At 39.0% G+C, this 23,152-nt stretch overlaps 1 protein-coding gene across 2 annotated transcripts in view; it reads left to right on the top strand.

Moving 5' to 3' along the window:
• Window positions 1-23,152, top strand: part of cnih3 (cornichon family AMPA receptor auxiliary protein 3) — a 32,124-nt gene that overhangs the window by 2,230 nt on the left and 6,742 nt on the right. For both annotated transcript variants that reach the window (XM_061271013.1, XM_061271014.1), the window contains exons 2-4: window positions 11,448-11,516; window positions 13,325-13,372; window positions 22,003-22,114. In XM_061271013.1, coding sequence (XP_061126997.1) covers window positions 11,448-11,516; window positions 13,325-13,372; window positions 22,003-22,114 — 229 coding nt within the window. The remainder of the gene's footprint in view (window positions 1-11,447; window positions 11,517-13,324; window positions 13,373-22,002; window positions 22,115-23,152) is intronic.

The raw sequence follows: 23,152 nt of genomic DNA on the forward strand, positions 1-23,152 counted from the left end.
TATGCATTCAAAGTACTTTCAGTTGCTGGCGGGGGTAGTCAATAACTAAGACTTTATAGCCTGCAGGTAATTGCTTCCATTGGAAAAACAGTAGGCTTTAGCAAAACTAAGCTATAAATTATAACACAATAGACACAATGCAATGAAAAAACTAACTGCAAAAAATGAGTAATGTGAACTTTGGCGACCTAAAACAAGTCTGTTATTTTTGCACATGTGCTGGACCCTTTTGGCCTAATTTCATACACTTTACAAAGGCAAGAGCATGCATAATTAATCACTCAAAGAAAAGTGAGAAACGTTAAATTGGAGAGTTGTTAGGATTATTTTTTTTTAATTTAGTTTTAAGTGATGAGAGACGTGACACTGTGTAGCACATTCAATTCAGTGGATAAAAATAATCTTAATTACTATACGAGCAAATTAAGTAGGTCCTGACCTATACATTGTTGTGTATTTGCTTTACAAACAAATTCAGACTGTGGAGACACATGAGAGGTGTTAAAAGTAAGTCAAAAATAAATCTATTTGTGTTATTTCTACAAGCAGGAACACTGCCAGGCAATTTAGTCAGTCAGTATATTGCTGCATGGTTAAGTGGTTAGCTGATTAGCATCCCAGTGGAGAAGTTCTGGACTTGAATCCGATCTCGGTGTGCTTTGCATGTTCGGGGAATAATTATGTTACGATCAATGAACATAAAGGAGAAGTCATGTCCTATATTTAGAATATAACTACCGTATTTTCCGGACTACATGGCGCACCTAAAAACCTAAAATTTGAAAATTAAAAGGTGCGCCTTATAGTCCGGTGCGCCTTATAGTCCGGAAAATACAGTATGTTAATCAATAATGTTTGAAAGGAGAGCGATTAGCTGTGTTTGTTTGTTGTTTGTGAGAAGTAGGACTTCAATTCCAGACAAATGCCATATATGACCTTTCATACCTGAACTGGTGTCCACTTCATTGCCTGCTATTGAGTTGGAATCAATCTGACATTAGTTGCATAAATGTCAACAATGTGTTTTTTCTTCAGGTGTCTATGGTGACAAATCCAAACCATAGAGCAGCGAAAACAAAACATCAAACCCGCCTACGTGCATAAACAGTCAAATGACCTCTATGTAAGAGAGCCTTTTTAGTAACGGAAGCAAGGGACTTCCCCTTCAATAGAAAGAAATTGAACCGAACAATTTGCGGCTGTCTCCCGGAGTAGATGGAGAAGCCAGACAATAACAATACCCAGGAAGACCATGATAAGCAAAAGTGATGGATAGCTATTTTCATCACAAATATGGTATTAATATCACTAACAGAGTTACAGCCGAGATAATACGATCAATCATGATTGATCCCCGGAGAGGAATCTCAGCTGTCCTGGTTAAAGCGGCACAACAGATTGTTAAAAAAATATATTAATACAATACAAGACGCAGTAATTGGAAGACTGTCTGTTCATTGCAGAAGAAACAAGAGCAGTTGCCCATAGGGGAGCTCATAGGAATGATTATGAAGCCATTGTAATTAACATACAAGGTGAACTGCAACCTCCCTTGAGCTCTAACGCTCAACGCTTCACTAGGCCAACTTCACTTGAGTAATTTCTTTCCCATGTAACACCAGTCTCTAATGTCCTCCATGTATCATTAAAGCCAGAAGTGTGCCAAATGATCTTCTGGAACACCTCGGAGAGATTGGGGAAGTCCTCTGGTGCAGACATGATGTACAGTCTAGCCAGTGTTGCGCAAGGCACATTGGGAGAATAACTCTTTCTGTCAGCAGAAGGCCACAACCTATTGGGTCCATGTGTGCAGCACATCACATTTCATTCTAAATTTCCATCCCTGTATTATGTAAAAACTGAACATTATTGCTCTGTTACGTAGTGACGGCTTCTTCAATGATGACGGAGGCTCTGATAAACTTTTGTGTTCGTTTTACTCTTCTTTTTATTGTATGGAACGAAAAGGAAGACACACTGTTCTCAGATAACAATAGACAAGTTGGAATGCAAACCATTTCCGCAAAAACACCTTCGAAATAAAACACTTCCGGTGTGTCAAAATAAAATCACATAAATTCCAATCCTGCAAATCAATAAATGTATGATGAGCAACTTGAAGTTACAACATCCTCCCGCCCGATGAACAAATGTTCATAAATTTGGGCTAATCTTTAACACACTTCTAAGGGATACAATAACTGAACAGGTCTTCTTAATAAACTGCCTGTTGAAGTGCGAACATTGCATGAACGTACAAGACCATCTCTGCCTGGAAAAACATCAACAATTCTTCCCATTTTCCAAATCTGTCTGGGTATTTTATCCTCTCCAATCAAAACCACATCTCCTACTTTAAGGGTTGTTGGGGTAGGAGTGTCCACCTTGTGAGCTGATCTTAAGTTCATCAAATAGTCCCTGCGCCAGCTGTTCCAAAAGCTGGTCAAAAGTCTCTGCCGATATTTCCACCTTTTACCGAGCTCCTCTCGATTGGCAGTACTCACATGGGCTGGTACAGAAACAGTCTTTGGTGGCAAGGAAGTCAGGCGATTACCAACCAGGAAGTGTGAAGGAGTAAGTGGCTGGGGTTCGAAAGCATCACTATGTACATAGGACAGAGGCCTAGAATTCAACACTGCTTCAACCTCAGAAAGTACAGTTGTGAGCTCTTCAAAGTTCAGGGATGCTTTCCCTAGTACCCTCTTTAAGCAAGTTTTCGTAGATCTCACTAGCCTTTCCCAAAAGCCCCCCCACCAAGCAGCTCGCTCCGCTATGAACTTCCAAGTGATCCCTTTGTTCGCAAAGAAATCTCTGAGCTCTGACTCCTTTATAGTGTTCCATAACTCTTTCAAATCTTTGTCCGCTCTTTTGAATGTTTTAGCATTATCAGAATAAATGATCCTGCATAGCCCTCGTCTTGCTATGAATCGTTTTAAAGCTAATAGGAAATTTTCTGTGGTCTGATCTGAAACTAACTCCAAATGTACTGCCCTTGTTACTGCACATGTAAATAGTGCAGTGTATGCCTTGGCAGGCTGATGCCCTTTAATTTTTACATACAAAGGTCCTGCAAAATCTACACCAGTGACTTCAAAAGGAGGTGACTCAGTAACTCTGTCTCGCGGCAAAGGAGCAGCGATCTGTTGTGCTGCTGTAACCTTTAGTTTTCGGCAAATGCAACAGCCTGAAATGAGACGTTTAACCAGCTGCCTTCCTCTCAAAATCCAGTAATGTTCTCTTAGTTGAATCAATGTGTCTCGGACACCAGAATGCATCACTCTTTCATGGCATGATAGAACCAACAACTCTGAAAACTTGTGATTTGTTGGGAGTATCCAGGGATGCTGCTCTCTGAAACTAATATCAGAGTTCTGTAGTCTACCTCCAACACTAAGTAGACCGTTTTCATCTAAGAATGGTCTCAAGTCTCTGAGTTTAGATTCTCCCTTCACATTCTGTTTTAACCTTAGCTGGGATATTTCAGAGCTAAAACATCTCTCTTGTGTAACTTTTACCCAGTGGGTTTCAGCTGCGATTAGTTCTTCTGCAGTTAATGCTCCCTGAACCTTCTGACTGGACCTTAGGTTGGTAACAAATCGTTTTACCCATGCAGTGATTCTTAACACAGTCTTGAGCCTGCTGTACTTCTCTAAGTTTAACAAAGTTTCAGTCTGTTCAGCACTGGTGAGTTGGACAACAGCTTGATGCTTAGATTTCAGTTCAGTGTTCACCTCATTTACCACGTGGTCATTGTCAATGTCCTGGGCTGTGTCAGCTGCATGCAGTGAAGTGGGTCCACTCCACCACAGCTGGCTCTCAATGAGGCTCTTCGCATGCTGACCTCGTGTTGGCAAGTCAGCTGGATTCATTTTGCCAGCACAGTGGGACCACGACTCCGGGTTAGTGAGCTCTTGTATTTCAGTCACTCTGTTGGCGACAAACGGCTTCCATCGCTGAGCTGGGCTGCGGATCCAGTGAAGAGCGATCATTGAGTCAGTCTTCATGTTGAGCTGGTTCTTCTCCATGTTCAGCGGATTGAGAAGACTGTGTCCCAGTCTTGCTCCAATAAGTGCACCCATCAGCTCCAAACGAGGCAGTGTCATTTTCTTCAGTGGTGCAACTCGTGACTTAGAAGCCACAAAACTGGTAACAGTTTCTCCTTGCTTGGTTCGTCCATGTAGATATGCCACGGCACTGTAAGCCTTTTCACTTGCATCACAATAAACGTACAGCTTTACAGTGTGTGACTCTTGGTGTTTCTCAATATGGTACCACCTGGGAACAGCCAACAGGTGGAGAAGTGGTAGCTCTGAACACCACTGTTCCCATTTCTCAGTAAGATCATTAGGCAATGGTTCATCCCAACTGAGCCCTCTCTCCCACATTTCTTGAAAAAGGCACTTAACTCTGACAGTAAATGGAGTGAGAAACCCGATGGGGTCAAATATACGGGCTGATGTCTGTAGGACGCTTCTCTTTGTGTCTTGCCTGTTTTTCAAAATGTCCATTAGTCCTCTTTGATCAAAAACAAAATCATCATTCTCAGGTCTCCAAACAAGACCTAGTACTTTGAGCACATTTCCACAGGACTCTGCATCTCCAGTGAACTCTGCTCCAGTCTCCTTCCACATAGCACTCAAATCAGGTGAGTTGGTGACCCATTTGCAAAGATTCATGCCTGCCTGAGAAAGAATGTCCTTTGCTGCAGTTGTCACATATAGAGCTTCCTGTACAGTGGGTGCGCTTGAAATAAAATCATCCACATACAGACAGTCACTGATTGTTTGTACTGCCTTTGGTTGCTCTGCTTCAAACGCTTGGAGATGTTTTCTAATGGTGGCAGCAAGCAGGAATGGGCTGGGAGACACGCCAAAAACAACTCTGTTCATTCTCAGGATGCGAACTTCGTCTTTGCAGTCCTTGGTTGGAGGTCCGTGCATCCACAGGAACCTAACAGCATCCTTATCCTTTTCCGCAAGAGAAATCTGAAGAAAAGCCTTGGTTATGTCTGCAGTGAAGGCTATCTCATATAATCTGAACTTGATGAGCACATCCAGCAGGTTTGGGTTTAGGTTAGGCCCAGTGTGCAAACAGTCATTAAGAGAAGGGCTGTCTTTGTCATGTGAGGAAGCATCAAATACCACTCTAAGTTTTGTCGTGGACTTGTCCTCTCGCAAAACAGCGTGATGTGGCATGTAATATTTTACAGTCTCTTTGTTATCTACCTTCTCCTTGTCAACCTCTTCACAGATCCCTTGCTCTAGATAGTCTTGTATTACATTGTTGTACCTAGAATACAAGGTTGCATCCATTTTCAGTTTTCTCTTAAGACTCTCAAAGCGTCTCGTAGCTACCCTGAAGTTATCTGGAAGTCGGTCTTTGTCAGATCGCCACGGTAACTCAACCTGGTAGCGTCCATTGTCAAATGTTGTTGTCTGTTCAAAGTTTTGTCGGACATCTGTGTCCTCTGGGCTTTCTGCAGGTTTGTCTATAATGCCCAAGGACTCCACTTCCCAGAATGCATGCAACTGCGTTGAGATCTGGGTGTCTTCAGACAAACTAATGTGCATGCAAGTGGCATCTGTAACACTGGAGGTAGTCACTGGTCCCTGTAAAGCCCATCCAAAAATGCTTTCAACCGCCACCAGTTTATTTGTGACTCTTTGGACTTTACCAGTAACTGCTTGCCAGTAGTAGTCTGCTCCTATTAACACTTGCAACTCTTGGTCGTTTGCGCCCTCTAGAAGGAAGTCTGCAAATTGCAATCCTCTTTTCTTTATTTCTTCTTGAATGGGCTCACTCGGAACCTTTATCACCGCAGTACACACCTGAGCAGTCTCTACCGCTTCAATCTCAAGTCTCCGTTCAGTGTTCCACATATTCTCTAGCTCAACCTTTACAACATTACGTTTCTCCGTTACTGGAGTAGTGGAACCGAAGACATGGAGGGTTAGTGTCTCTTGTCTTATAACTGGCAGTCCCAGAGCTCTGACGACACTTCTGTGAATGAAACTACGCTGACTGCCTCCATCTAACAGACAACGAGTTATCTTTCTCTCTTTTGGCCCTACAGTCCATGTTTTAACAGTCTGAAGCAGTACAGTATTTTGAGTATTTGTCTTGACCTTTACAGGACTTGCCACTGAAGACAACACAGCTTCTGTATTTTCATTACCTTTGGTAGTATCAATATCGGTCTTGGATTCAGTCTGCTCACACACTGACAAGTGGTGTTTACGGTTGCATAGGCTACACAAAACTTTCACTCTGCAGTATTTTGCGATGTGTTTTGGGCCTAAACAGACATAACACCGTCCAAGTTTTTTCAGCTTATCCTTACGTGCACTTACAGTATATTCAGGACAGTTCTCTGGCTTGTGTTCGCTACTGTCACAATACATGCAGGTCCGGGGCACGGTGTTGGCTGTATGCAAAGCGGTTGCTGACGGAATGCTCCACTTTCTGGGTTTGTCGGCGTAGGATGACTTGCCAACATGTTTGTGTTGTGGGCTAGAGTCTTTGGAGCTTTGGCCAGGTCTTGTCAGCTGAAGCGCCCGTTCTCTGCTTTGCACCTCATTTTGCAGAAACTGAATCAACTCTTGTACCTTCCAGTCGTTGGTGGAGTTTGGTTGGCGAGTGTAGGCAAGTGCAATGTCCTCTGGTACAAGCTGTAAAAGCACTGGACAAAGCAAGCAGCCGTAGGTGTCACTCTGCACTCCCAGAGACTCCAAGCTGCGTATCTGGATCTCACATTCATCATATAAATGTCTCAGAGCAGCAACATCAGAGGATTTTCTAACAGGTGTCAAGTTCAGTAATTTGGACATGTGGGCACTTATAACAATGTCCTTTCTCCCAAAACGGCTTTGGAGTAGCTCTATTGCAGCATCATAGTTAGCTTCTGTTATTGTGAGCCCTGCAATAGTTCTTGCAGCTGCTCCAGTCAGGTAGGATCTGAGATAGGTAAATTTCTCTGTCTTACATAGTGCATCATTCTTGTGAATAGCTGTTTCATACTGTGACCAAAATTCCTGCCATTGGCTTATTTCACCATCGTACTTGTCTATCATGAGCTTCGGAAGTTTAACAGTCTGTCTGGAGTGTGACGCAAATGAGCCCGTGCTTACATCGCTAACACGCATCCTCGGGACATCTCTGCTGTTCTCCTGCGACCCGATGAAGGAGGTGCCGCGGACTTTCCACGTGAGAACCCGGTCCATGTAATCCATCGTGTTTGCAATCTCAGTGTCCAGATCGTCTGTGGGCGTTTCATTTTCTATGCCCTTGTCCAAGTCCAGTAAACATTCCTCTTTCGATGATAAAACTGCCAGTAGCTCACGCAGCTTGTTAGTATCTGGTATTTCCTTTCCCATCTCCTCTTCGAGACGGGTAAACAGCTTCGTTGTAGCGGCGCGGATAGTCGCTCGCTTCCTCTTCAATCGCTCCATTCCCTCCGTCATCACGGCTACTACTCTACAGAGCCGTTAGCTGTTCACTTCGTTCGACGCACAGGTTAATTCCTTACTTCCCGGGTTTCGGCACCAAAATGTTACGTAGTGACGGCTTCTTCAATGATGACGGAGGCTCTGATAAACTTTTGTGTTCGTTTTACTCTTCTTTTTATTGTATGGAACGAAAAGGAAGACACACTGTTCTCAGATAACAATAGACAAGTTGGAATGCAAACCATTTCCGCAAAAACACCTTCGAAATAAAACACTTCCGGTGTGTCAAAATAAAATCACATAAATTCCAATCCTGCAAATCAATAAATGTATGATGAGCAACTTGAAGTTACAACATGCTCTTTATTTGCCAGATCTTGCTTTGGTCTAACCCATTGGGTCCATCTCAATGTTACTGATATGGGCAAAATTTCTTAACTGTGTTTAACTTCTAATTATAGGGCAAATGCTGTCTACCCTTTTTTTGGAATTGGAATAACAGATAAATATAGTAAAAGGCAACAAAACAATGTTTGTGACGTTGCAAATCACATTTTGCTGTGCACGAAGCAGAGAAGATTGCTCGGCTTGGCTTAAATGTTGAGGAAGAGGTCACACTTTTCAGAAGATATCATGTCTCTTAACCAAATGACCCAAGTCGAGCAACAAAACAGAACTGAGCCAAAGACACAAACATCAAATGCTAGAGTGGAAACAATTTAAAGTTCAAAAGCAATAGAAGAGCAAGACAATACTTAAAGGTACCATATTTTCCGCACTATAAGGCGCACCGGATTATAAGGCGCACCTTCAATGAATGGCCCATTTTAAAACCTTGTCCATATATAAGGCGCACCGGATTATAAGGCGCACCTTCAATGAATAGCCCATTTTAAATGTTTGTCCATATATAAGATATATACATTCGGTCCGCTGGCCGGACTTTGGACACGCCTGCTGTAGTGGCTCAATATTGGTCCATATATAAGGCGCACCTGATTATAAGGCACACTGTCGGCTTTTGAGAAAATTGGAGGTTTTTAGGTGCGCCTTATAGAGCAGAAAATACGGTAGTTTGTCATTGTTGTAGGATCCTCTAATATCCAAAGATTCTTTCTCTGATCATGAATTCTGGTAACATCTAGAATGCAAAAATGGCCGAGTCAAGCTACAGTAGTCTGGTGCTGACAAGAACACAGGAGAATAGATAAAAGAGCTGAAGGATATGAGGCCAACATAACCTTTAGCTATCACCTCTGGAATGATGCTAGGCAAAGGAAGAGAAGCCATTGAGACTACAAAGTTCGCTCACTGGGGCGTATCTGGCTTCATGATAGATAAGAATTCAAAATGATCAAATGTAAACAAAAGACCAAACTGATTGAGAGGGAGAGTTTCAGACAGCTATTGAAGAACCTGTAACGTTGAATCTAATAGTAATGAGCATGACAGTTCTTTTGAGTGTCCTGAATCATTAGAATCAGATGATTTAAAAGAGGAGTCAAAGGAGTCATTCACCGAATCATTAATCCCCCCTTCAGAATATAAAAAAAAAAAATCTCTTGATGGAGATGTCGTCGGCGTCCTTGGTGAATGATGAACCAATTATTCACTTCCTGAACTCGCCATTGAGAACAGAACGAATGTATGAATTTAGAAGATATTTTAATGCGAGAAGCTTTTTGTTTTTTATGCTGGGGAAGCCCTGGCATGGAAAACAGATCGCCTCTTATGAAAGATGAAAAATAATTCAGACGGCAGTACATCAGTGCAGACCGGCAACAGAAAAGAAAGTAGTTGCGGTTAGTGCACTCAGTCTGCACCGTCTTCATCTGGATTATTCATGTCTTTATATCATTAATGAAATAAAGATGAAGTATAATTGATTATTTTCCTCATATTGTCCTACTTACATTTTTTTTTGCCTTTATTTCATTCGCTACAAGTAGCAGGGATAATTTCGTGTCTGTCTACAATGCACCACATTGTACAAGCGGAGGAAACATGTTTATAAATTACGCAAGAAGAAACACAGTGAACTAAAGGCAAGTGTTGATAGATCTTTCCTCACACGCATGGTGGGAGTTTCCGCCATGTGCACTGAGCTGTGGATGAGTGAGACATCAAATGGGAAGAAATTCATTGGTGCTACAATTGATTGTAATCTCCATGAAGCAAACAGTCAACAGAGTTTTTGGCATGAAGAAATGCAGGTTAATGGAGGTTTGACGGAAAACTGGCCTGGCTCAGCATTGATCCACGTGTTCATTAACCCCCACTGGCTCCTCATCCATCATCCTGACTGCACGGTTTCTATTGTTTCATTGCACAATGCACATGCTGGAGGATTATTTGGCAGTTGCTTATCCTGCTTTCATTTTTCACTTCTTTTTTTTTACCAAACACTCAAGCCGGAAATATCGTAGGGCGGTTGCAGGAGACAAACTTAGTCATTCATCAAAAAGTACAAAGAAAAATCTTTTTTTTATTCTTGGTTTTTCATCTCATTGCGGTGGAAAGTTAGACCCTGTGTTGGTAATCCCACAGTTGAGTGAAGTGAGAAGAGGGGCTGCGCCGTTGAGGGAGTGATCACAATCAATTTTAATCATAGACATTTTTTTGAATGTGGCATGCTTGTGGTGCACTCGTGTTTGTCCCTACGTGGTCCCTAAGTGGGCATTTGGAGACCCCCACCCCAAACGGCATGATTTTAAAATTATATTTTTATTTATTGAGGAATGAAATAAATCGTGTTAGACGATCTGTCTACCGTGTTTCAGCCACGTAGTTTTAAATCAACTTTCTCCCATCAAATTGTCACTCGGGCTGGCACATCTCTTAGACACTCCTTCCCTAAATATTCAGAAAAGCAACCCAAGCTATAATATAAAATATTTCAATAATTCATATAGCATATATACTATTTATTAGATCTGTCTGCAGATTAATTTTCACTAAACAGATTACAAAATGAACTAATTTAATAAAATATGTACTTTTATATCTTACATATGCTTCCAATTTTCCCTATATAGCGTATATACTATTTATTAGATCTCTCTGTAGATTAAATTTGACTAAAGAGATTTACAAAATGCACTAATTTAATTGAATAAAATATGTATTTTTATATCTTACATATGCTTCCAATTTTCCCTTCATGCCTCGCAGAAAGCCTAACAGCAGCATACAGAAAGCTCATCGGAGATGTCTGTGAGGAAACGATTAGTTCCATTTGATTTCCTCAGAGTGGAGTAAAGGGTTAACCGTGCCAACGCTGTTTATCAACATCAGGGAAACTGGCTTCTCCAGCTGTCTCCCTCTGCCAAGGTGTTCTGCACAGATACAGGCCCTGTAGGAAACATGAAAGTGATTAAAGCAGAAGCCAACTCACGGTTTATGCATTACCTTTGACCTCTGGGAAGTCCGCGGCGATGATTCTGATATTCCTTCCGAAGTCCGAGGATTAGTTGTCACATGGGAACTAAAAATCTTTTGTTTTCCGAGCACTGAACACTTCCTGTTTAAAAATGTAAATTACTGTATTTTCAGTGGGTCATTTGAAACAAATAAAATAATCTCCCTTAATTTTTTCAATATGGTTGATCCGCATACACGATAACACTGCAATCTCATCAGACATGAGGATAGTCGAGGGGTAGCTAACGCTAACAGAGGGGCAATGAACCAGGATCGTGCTTGGGATCCATTGGGTAATAACATGTATAAAAAGCTGCCTGTCAGTTCTGGAGTCAAGGGAAATAATCAGGATCAGAGCAAACCTCTGCCGTGTCTTTGAAGGTAATACATTGATGTGAAAAAAAATATAAAAGGCGTGGCCCTTCTGTTTCTGCGCATCTTGTGTGATTTTTTTTTTTCCCCCATCAGGTGTGCACATACCAACAATGATGTGTTCTCGGATTCCGAATTGACATAAACCGCATTTTGATCAATATATCATAGTCAGTCATAATATTTTTTTATTTTTTTTTGAATTTTCAGATAACAGCTTTCGATGAGCTCCAGGCGGACTTTAAGGTGCCCATCGATCAAGGCAATCCACTCCATGCGGTAGGTGTGCTCTTTTTTTTTTTTTTTTATATATAAATACATTGTTCTTGTGTAGCCACAATTACCAGAACTACATTATTAGCTTTAGTTTGTGACATTTTTTTAATTATTAATGTTCCTGGTTAGCTAAAACTCAGTGGTGATATTTCAAATGCACAGGCCTGTTTCAAAATAAATGCTTACATGTTAGGAAGCATTAAAAAGACTTTTAAAGCCTATATGAGTATCTTTTTTTTTTAGTGATGTAATTGTTGCCTAAAATAACACATATTTCAATCATTTGCATTTCAACCATTTTGTCTGTCTCTGAAGCTGTAACATTTGACTGCCACCTATTCCATGACTGTCATTAAATAATCTTATAATCTGTTATTGTAAATCTCAAAACATGCATAGAGAACATGTTAAATTCTTCTTAGTTTGCAACAGTTCATAAATCAATATTTAAAGGTTTATTTTTTTCAAGAAGACTGCTAGCAGAGCCCAACTTCTCAGAACTTCCTTCCCTACCAGAAAAAAAAAGACACTTCACTTTCTAAGAGCCACCGGGTTCTATCGCTGGGTATTGGCGGTGAGCTCATGGGAAATGGGTTTCCTGCAATAAACGAGATTGGGTGAATTAATTTCAATGCTGGTTTCCATAGCAACTCACTACTAACCATTTCAGTTTTATCATAATTGTGTTATGTAAAGTGAGTGCTCTGCATAATTTGCCACTGTTGCCTCATTATATTCATGGATACCTTTTACGTTGGTGCTAGTGTAGCGTATTATGTTCAATAACTTCTCATCTTTGGCATTTGTTAGCATGTCATTCATGCACAAGGCGCTCTGAAATAAATTTAAATGACTGTGATCCAATCCAACCTGTTGTTTATTTTCGCGTCTCTTGCTCATGTCACTAAGTACAAGTTACTTTTGCACCAAATTTACCTCCACTGCCTTCAGTCTAATTGCCTGCTAATTAGTAGGTAGTCTAGCTTGTTGCTAGTTTGATTGTTTGTTATTAGTACTTCCGAATTTTACAATAGACTTTGATTACTGTTGGGATAATAATATTCAAAATACCGTGTTTCCGCACTATAAGGCGCACCTAAAAACTTCCAATTTTCTGAAAAGCCGACTTGAGAATTGAAGACACGATTGTCCTGTAGACACACACACACACAGATACAATGTTGGGAGATGAAAAATATTTATAATTCATAATAACAGCAGCCAATCATTTCCAATCAAATGAATTAAAAAACACTAAATACACACAGATGGGGAATGAATCAGGGGCATCTTTGAAAAATTTAACTCAAAGGCAGAATCTGTACATATATTGATAAACATAAATAAAGTAATATTATTTATATAGAACTTCATTACAGGTAACTTGCTTTTCTGACAGCAGTCAGCTAACAAGTGATTGTTATAATTATTCTGACACTGATAGAAATACTTAATAAATAGAAGCCAAAGTTATACACAACACATTTTTTAGAACTTGCAACACTGCGGGGAAAACCCAGAATGTGATGCTCTGGGAGTTTATTTAATATTTGTTGATGACGTTAAAAGCTTAAGTGAAATAGTGACTGCTCCGGTCAGCACTTTAGCGAGTGCTGATTTGTGCTTCAGAGGCTTTTTCCACATTATTACACAAGCTGAAAACATATTGTTAATACATTCACAGAATGTTTTTCTTAAATCTGTCTGCCTACGACTCAATCAAATCCAGTAAAATGTGAGAATCTGAAATTGTGTCTACTTTTGTCACCCAAAAATTCAATTTTTTTTTAAAATACTTTATTATCTCACAGAGAGAGAGACTGCGAAACATCGAAAGGATCTGCAACCTGCTGAGGAAGGTGAGCAGCTTACAGCCTACCTATTTGTTGTCATTATTAATAATATTTGTTGTTTTTATAATTTGGAAATTTGGAGTCAGTCGTGGAGCGGTTTATAATAACACACTGATGCCTCGTGTGTCTTCTTGCTTCATGTTGGATTGGCAATAAGGCAATACAAATTGAAAGGTGATATGCCCTGCAGAGCTATTGAGTGTGTGTGTTTGTGTGTGTGTCTGTTGACATTTTGCCTTGAGGATGCAGTTTGATGAAGAAATGAGGCCTCCTCCTTCCTCACAGTTTTAACGTGACATTATTCCCTCTGATTATCTGAAATGGTCTCTGGATCCATCCATCCATCCATCCATCCATCAAGTTATGTTCAATTACAGTGTTTACCCCAAGTATGATCAGAAGAAAAAAAAGCATGCATATATTCACAGCAGAAATTAATGAGCCGGTGTAAATTGCGAGCACTGAACAGAAGAAAATCTGAAAATCTGAAATACAGTAAAGTGTGCATAATTACGTGCAGAATTAGGTTAGCAGCAGATTGGAAGCAGTGGGAGGAAACATGAGAACGAAGGCTTATGGACTTTGTGGGCACTGGGGAGTGATAAGACATCATCTTTCTTAATATTGTTATTTTTCTTTCTGTTGGTTGGGGTGATGTTGATGTAGAATTATCATTAACCGCATAATGTTAAAAATTAATGATAAATAATGTAACAATATCCTTCAAGCAATATTTTAGCAAATATTTACAAATAGTATTATGAATAACTAAGTTTGAAACTGGAAACTAGTAAAAACTCTTCAATGGTAACAAAAATTGCTGTATTTTTTTAAAAGTGAAGACAATTTATAACTTTAGTATTAAGAGATGAAGTTGATGCACAATTTGTCTTCAGGGGCCACATAAAATGATTTGCCGGGCCATTTCTGGCCCCCGGGCCTTGACTTTGACACATATGATTGACAGTATAATAATGAAAATAAGGATAAGCATTCTACAGGCTTCCAAAAGACCCAAGGCGCCAGTCTTACGGTTCAACTGGCACCTAATGAACCGTTTTTCCGATTCCTTGACAAAACAACAAAAAAGACATTTCCATCGCAGGGGAGACTTCAATGTCTCACATATGCAAAGTTTCCCCCAATGCATGAGGTGACTGAAGTGCCCTCAAGTGACTATTTTCCTATTCCCGCATTAAACAGAGAGTTCACAGAGTACGTTTTTCTTCTGTTTTGCGGATGCCTGCAGCTGCGAAACAGGAGGTTGCCGCCTGTTTCTCCCCTCCTCTTTTATCCAGAGCTCATCTTCCCACTTGTGAACTATTCAGCTCACTCCAACTGGCACAATCACAGCATGGTGGTCCTGATTGGTTTGGGTAAAAGCTTTGGCTAATGTTTTTTCTTTCCTGCTGGCAAACTCACAGTTCCATTTAAAAACGAGCAGAAATTAGAACATGTGCCATTTTTTGGCTTCCCTGATAGTGAGTGGAGTTGGATTTTTTTTTCTTGTAAAGCAGCAGGGGTTTGGATGACAACATTTAGATGTTGAGCTCTTTTGGTACAAATGTTATTCAGCAATGAGCCGGCACGTTGTCACAGCAACTGGACTCATTAAAACTCGTATTTTTAAGTTTTCTTGTTTTTTTTTTTCCCCCACTTCTCTAGTTTAATGCACTCTCTGGTTCTTAGATGATCAAACCAGTGACTTTCATAAGATGGATGATGGGTTGTCCTGGTTAGACACCCAATCACCAATCAATGTTCCCCGCAAGTAGATGGTTGTTAGAATCAGCTCCAACATGTATCGATTCACCAAGATCAAAAAGTCAGACAAGTCCGACCAGGGGGAAAGACATGACCGCTTCAGAAAAGGCTTCAATGCTGATGTTACGAAAATCCCGCTGGTGGTTGAGATACTGCTGATCCTCAGAATCAATCAATCCACACAGTCATACTTTTGACTGCACTGTGCTGGAAGGTCGAAGTCTGCAGGGATGCTTTTTGTCTGAACAAAGCCCCCTTGGGTGCTTTGTTGCAGGGATGAAATAACTAATTAAAGAAAGTGGCTTATTTAAAGGATAATTACAATGATTGAATCTGACCTTGAACAAGAGTAAAATGTTAATAAAACACTGAGTAAAAACCAAATAAAATATTTTTTTATTTCACAATTGATCCACAAAAATCTCTCTAACCTGTTTTCAGGTATTTCTATTCATATTTAAAATTTGGGATTTGATTGCAATCGGTGTAACCCAAAGTTACTTATAAAGCCAAGTAGTAAATAACTTGGAAAAGTAAAATGAAAGATCAAATAAAACACCACATAATCACTCTTAGGAAATTCCATATTTCTATTGAGACAACAAAAGTGATTCCCAGTGTAGCTTATAAAAGCACGATGTGTGAGTGAATGAGATCCCTCACGTGGGAACGGTGTAAATCGGTCATTCCGAATAATGAGCTTATGCGCAAACCACAGCGCTACGTTGCTCCCACGCAGTGTTAAGCAGGCAGGAAGTCCTCAGATGTGGAGAACACTGTGGAGGAATAGTGTCAAGATCGGAGAAAGGGAAGAGAAAGCACCAGGCAGCAAAGAGGATAATAATAATCGGAGAGGCGAAATGGGGGAAGGGAACCCCGTCTTTGATAAGAAAATAGCTGCCACTAGGAGATGTGTAAGAAATTAATATTAATAATGCCATGACTCATGCTAGAGACGGCATACATTTACAGGATTACCACTGTTTCTCTGAAATATAATTATAATGAATTAATAATTAATTTGATACATATATATATATATATTTATTGCGGATAATTGGTTCCAAAAACCACCTAGTGATGACTAATGGTGGTGGGTTGAAGTTCAACACGAGATATCCATGAAGCTCTGTGATGTTTCACTAGAAAGGTTCTTGATGCCGCCGCCTCACTCTCATTCATTTTTGCTGTGTCCGTCATGCATCACATCCATCTCATAGTCTGTTCCTCATGTCTTCTCTCTTCCAACTATGTCCACCCACCCCATACACACACACACTCGCACACCATTTATCGACATTGGCCATAGAATGAACGACAGCTTGGCTAGCTGTTGCTTTAATCAGTGAGATTGTCTGAGATGGTGCCACTGAGGACCTGTCCTGCATACTTTGATAAAGTTTGCCAAGACACATTGAAGGAAAGATATACAGATGGTGTCTTTATCTGTTTGTGAGAGAGTGAGAAAGACATTTCAAATTAAGTTTAACTGGGCTAGAAATATACTACAAAGGATTACCCAAGTTTGGATTCTTAACTGATCTTAAAACTCTGAGATGATTAAAGAACCCAATTGATTTGGATATGTTTATAGAATATGATTATCGTAAAAAAAATGTCCTTTGTTTGACCATAGAAGACAACATTTGCAGGATACACATCAAATTCCTCAGTCCTCTCACATTTATTTTCGAACAAATTTTCTTCAAAAATTCAAGAAACCCACTTAACTACATTTAGTAAAATAACGACTTACATCTAGCATAAAACCCTTTCAAGGGGAAAACTCCAGATACATATATTTACAAATAGATACGATTTAAACATACAGTTTTTTTTTATTCCCTTCTACATTTCCCAGTTGACGGTGATGTTGCATCTGCTCCTCGTCTCACATCTCCACCCAAGTGTACGAAGGCGTTTAGAATGTAGCAAAGCCCAAAGCAGCTGTCCTGACAACTCATGCACAGAGGGAATATCATCAACTCAATTGCAAAAAAAGAAACTTCAATTTCATGCCTATCAACGCTGCCCTAGGGTTCAAAGGGCATCAAGTACTGCTGACAACTGCAGTTAGATGTTTCAGCAGATTTTTTGTATATATATAAACTGTTATACATGCAGCTCATACAATATTTAGGAAAAATTGTTTGTGGAGTTTCTTTTAACATTTAGTGAAGCTCTGTAAAGTTGAGGGTAGCAGTAGAATTGAAATTTTCTAGGTCATCACACAACACACATTCAAAGTTGTCATTAAAAGTCTGAGCTTCACAAAATCTTTGGTAAGAACTCGAGCTGTGCTTCAACATATTCAACAAAAAAGATTTGTGTGAACATTTCTTTCCCATACTGTCAATACTACCATAACATTGGTTATAATGCATCAATTTATCAATGGACATCTTTATGGCCAGTGAAGTGGTCCATAATAGACCCATGATAACCACATCAGGCATAGTGACTAAATCACAATGACACTATCATGCTAATTCTCCTTGAGGGCTGACTATGAAGTAACGCTTGTGTTACAGTAATGAAGTATAGCAGTGTGGCCCTGCCAAGCTATTAAAAGCAGAGTAACAAACGTGTGTGTGAAGGTCGTCTTAACGCAGCACATTAGCGTGTGCTAGTGAATAAACAAGTCAAAGTTATTTATTTATTCTATTTACAAGATATACATACATACATATATACATACGTACATAAGTCATTGTGTTTGAAAAATCAGTCATCTTTACGGGATCACATCATCTAACTTTTATGTTTAATACCTCTCTGAGTGTAACCTAAACCCAAATTTTATTCTTCATGAGATAAAATGTAAGACAGCGCTCTTATATTTCTCCAAATTGAATAGCACGGGGGTCCATATAATTATTATTGTCTGTGTGAGAGCAGTCACATTTGAAAAGCTCTCTAGTCCTTTTTTTGTCAGCTGTGAGTGTTGCACTCGCCCAAGCGGGTGGCGGCCTGGTTAATTGGAGTTGGAGAGGCTGAGGGTAAGATGAGGCAACCCCGTGAGGAAGTGGATGAAACGTGGGCAGGCGTTCTCATTTAGCATGTTGCAGTAGGAGGCCTCGGAGGTAATGAGAGGAAACACTTATGCTCTGATTTACTGAGATCCCAAATGACAAATTGTGATTTTTGCATCAAATCTACCATTGGCAAGCATCTGTTGTTGTTTTTTTTGTATACAAGCTGATACTGACCCTATAAATAACATGCCAGAGCGATCACCGACACAGCTCATTAGTACCGCAGGCAAGAACTAGATCTGGTATAGCCGTGAAGGGAATCATGATGCAATGTCATTCATATTCAGTGGATGTACTGTACCTGCTTTGGAGCTGCGCATCACAAGAGATGCTGAGGGTGAAAGAGAGGTTGGATGTGTCACTCATCATCTGCCATAGATATCGAAATTGAAGCAGATGATGATGCGCGTTAAATATGGGCATGGGGGATTGTACAATTTTTTTTGATTAGATGTTATACACTTAAAAAAACAATAACAATTGCACGTGATTAAAATCTGTTAAAATAATATATATTATTTGAATATTTTTGAGGAAAACAAAGTTATTGACATCATTTCTCTAAAAGTAAATAACTTCTTTTTTTTTTATCCTTGTATAAGAATAGACTTTGATGAAATAAAAAGCATTTAGACTACCGTATTTTCCGGACTATAATGCACGCCTAAAAACAGTAAAAACAGTGCGCCATATAGTCCGGTGCGCCTTTCTATGGACCAAATTCCTAAATTGAAACTGGCCTGAAGCATTGTGTCATAAAAACAATCATAAGTGGCCCGCTGAAGACTATGAATCATGACCAAAAAGACTATGGATCATTATTTTGTGATTATAAAGTAATTTGTTGCCTCTGAAGTTGAAATAAAAAAAGTATGTGAAAAAATGGAGAATATGATTTGGATTAAAAATCTGACATGATGCATTAATGATGCGCCTTATAGTCCGGTGCGCCTTAGATAAGACAAAGTTTTAAAATGGGCCCTTCATTGAAGATGTGCCTTATAGTCTCCGGTGCGCCTTATAGTCCGGAAAATACGGTACTAGAAATGCTCACTTTCAGATTTAAATTTTAAATTTTCAAGATTTACTAGACAGGCAGGAACACTGTATATTTACTGTGAATATTTGGCCATGAAGCAAGTTCCTCACAAAACTGGCTAATGTGATTTTCCACTGATAATATTTCATTTACAGTGATGCTAAAAACGACAGCTGATTTCCCAGGGTGCATATTTTTTCTGCCATCAAACATCAGGGTTATAGCTTTGCGAATTACCGTATGTCCAAGTATAGTAATGCTGTCTATCATGAGACACCTCCCAGGAGTAAAATTACATTTCGGATTACTGCATGACTGAAACTTCGCCAGTGATACGGCTCAGTAGTGGATCAGATGGATTCTAGGACAGCCTCCGGGCACTCTAACACTGCAGCGAGGGACACAGAGCTACAGTCCCAGATGGACACGGTCCCAGATGGGCACCTCTGTCAACACACTCACTCACTCATTTCAAATAGTCGCCAAGCAATTAAATTTAATGTGTATGCTTCTGTACACTTTCACACTCACGATATTCAGTATCATTTCTCCACTCCTCATAGTTTGCAAAACTAAACTAGTACAGAAGGGCGTCAAGTTTATTATATTATATTATATTATATTATATTATATTATATTATATTATATTATATTATATTATATTATATTATATTATATTATATTATATTATATTATATTATATTATATTATATTATATTATATTATATTATATTATATTATATTATATTATATTATATTATATATTTTGATGTCAGTGCCGATAAAAAGCTTTTTCAGGGGATGTTTGAGAATAATTGTCTTTTTTTGTCTTGTTTGGGATTTTATATAAATAAACGTGACTATTATTATATTATATTATATTATATTATATTATATATATTCTATTCTATTCTATTCTATTCTATTCTATTCTATTCTATTCTATTCTATTCTATTCTATTCTATTCTATTCTATTATATTATATTATATTATATTATATTATATTATATTATATTATATTATATTATATTATATTATATTATATTATATTATATTATATTATAATGTCAGTGCAGATAAAAAACTTTTGAAAAAGCATTGTGCTCTTGCTGGGAGTTTAAGATCAGGAGATGTTTAAGAATAATTGGCATTTTTTTGTATATGGGAAGCCCTTTGTGTCTTGTTTGTGATTTATTGCTATATAAATAAACTTGACTTGACGACTTGACTTGACTTCAAGAACAGGTAAACCCTCGGCAAACGTTTGTGGTACTTTATATTGGATGATGATAATCAAACAGCTGTTCATGCAGATAAACAACACACACGCTCAAACATGAATGGATTTTCATGACACATACGGGGACTTCTCATTTGGATTCTGTTTGTTGTATGTCCTTCCAAAGTATTTATAAAGTTGGTTTTTACACCTGGCCAAAACCAGATTTGAGGAATATAGGTCAAAAGTACTTTATCAGACTTTGCACTTTAGTTTGACTGTTGCTACTCAACGTGTTGGGGACAGAGGAGGAAAATGTGAAGCATATTGTGCTTGTTTTTTAATGAGCTTTTTGTTCATACGAGGAGTGGGCAAGTGTTTTTGCACTCATCCATGCATACTGTATTCCAAGGGAGGAGGGGGGTAATGGATAAATTTAGCTTTGGTTTTAACAGCTTTTTTTTTTTCCATGTCTGCTGCTGATGGGGAGCTTTTCTCAGGAAATGTGCCCTTGTGCTTTTATAAAGGTGTGCAGCCATTTGAATAATGCATCCAGAACACACTTTACAACAAGGGACATGTTGAAAGTCTAACTATATTATTGCAAGCACTTGCATAAATAAGTGAAGAAATATTTGTGTATTTGCCATAAAGCAAGAGGACAATGCTTTTTCAAAAGCTTTTTATCTGCACTGACAGAATAGAATAGGAATAGAATAGAATAGAATAGAATAGAATAGAATAGAATAGAATAGAATAGAATAGAATAGAATAGAATAGAGTGCACATTGCATTCAGTAAAACTAATATGAAAGAAAGTAAGCAGCTTTCACGCGTGGATCTGGTGAGGTAGTGCATATAAATAAAATTTATTTGGGGCCACAGCCTTCATGGACAACAATAATATTTGGATGACTGAATAATTTTTGTCATTACATTTGACATTTGGTAAATCTTCAGCCATGATTCGAATGTTCAATGCCGGGTGAATGATAAATTGGAAAACTGTGAATGTCATCTTTGAATCTTACTTTGTGAATTCCTGGCTAAGACTTATATAATTATGCAAGGAACGGCATGTTTCTTTTATAGCACTCACATGTGTTTATGTGCTTTTACAACCAGAACAAATAAAAAAATGTCGTTAAGCTTGGAAGGACTTTTCATATGACTGAACTGAAGCGGGTCACTAACGGTGAAAACGACCTTAAGCATCACGTGGAGGACTACTAGTTTGACCTGAATAATTATAATTATTTGGATTAAAAAAAAAAAGTATTAACATGTTAACACATTCTCCCAGGGCTTGCATTGTTGTTTTTTGTTTTTCCTCGTACTCCGTTGCCCTCCAAAATTGCTCATAGTGAAGTAAGCATGAGTCATTTGCTTATCTATATGGATCCCATGATTAGTTGGTGACCAAAAGCTTTAAGTGGAAGATTACGAAGCTCGACAACCTGGCTGAAGCGTTAGCCATTAGGTCTCTCAAATTGTGGACAGAAAAAAAGAAATCTTGACCTCTGTGACTTATTGTCCTTTTTTTTCTCTCTCTCTATCTCTGGCCGTCTTATCTTTTAGTTGGTGCTTCCAGAGTACTCAATCCATGTACTCTTCTGTATCATGTTCCTGTGTGCTCAAGAATGGCTGACTGTGGGCCTCAACATCCCTTTGCTCTTCTACAACACATGGAGGTGAATATTGTAGTCGTAAATATTGTCCTTTTGAATTTGGATTCGCTGATTTGAATTATTGACTAAATTTAAAAATACTGACTACAATTATTTAATATAAGGGTCAGTTTCTCAAAATGGGGACATGTCTTTTAGCTAGTTAAAAAAAAGTCATCATCTATCATTTTTGAATGATATAAATTATATAAATTCATGCAAAAACTGGTTTAAACACCAAAACAAAGGGTGCCTTATTAATTTAGGCTTTAACCCCCAAGGGTGTATATATTCTACGTTGAAAGAAAAAAACAGCAATCTTGCTCCTATAAATGCGCAGAAACTAAAGTATTCAGTTTCAGATAGATATTACATTTCCAGAGCCACCCCCGAGGCATCAAGTGGAAATTGGGTCACCATTAATTCTTCTTTCGCTGTCATCATGACTGTTCTTCCCGTCAGTGTTATATCAATGCAGGGCGCCAGCAACCTGATGGCTCTGAGCTCAGCTGGTTGTTGTTGCAAAGGAGAGGAGAGTCTCGGAGAGAAAACACGTCTTGCTGTTTCATTAATTGGAGACTGTGCCAGATGCCTTCTGGCTACAGATGTTGCTTCCCATGCAGCTAAGAGATGAGAAGACAGGGGGAGGGAGAGCAAGGCAAGGATGGAGAGGAGAAGGAGGAGCAGCTGGAGGCTTGGATGATGAGGCAGAAGAGAAAACATGGGAGTGATAGCACATCTAGACAAGGTGATTTGGTGGAGAGTGCCATTGATGGAGAGCCAAATACACACATCTCCTCTACATGGGAGTGTACTGCATTGGCATGTGAGTGATACTCAAGTGATACTCAAATGCCTCCCGGGTGGACGGAGAATGCCAACGTTGAATTGTAGTTATTAAAGGGACCAGGAGCCAATCAAAGTTTTTAGCTCCTGAAATGTAATAGTATGATATCACTTTTTTTTTTTTTTTGGTATTCTTTGGTTCCCTGCTTTATCAATGCTGTGTTTACTACGTTCGGACCATTATGGCCAGATTTCAGCATGTCGAGTTAGAACTG

Source organism: Syngnathus typhle, linkage group LG22 (assembly GCF_033458585.1).
Source record: "Syngnathus typhle isolate RoL2023-S1 ecotype Sweden linkage group LG22, RoL_Styp_1.0, whole genome shotgun sequence".
Classification (NCBI taxonomy): Eukaryota; Metazoa; Chordata; class Actinopteri; order Syngnathiformes; family Syngnathidae; genus Syngnathus; species Syngnathus typhle.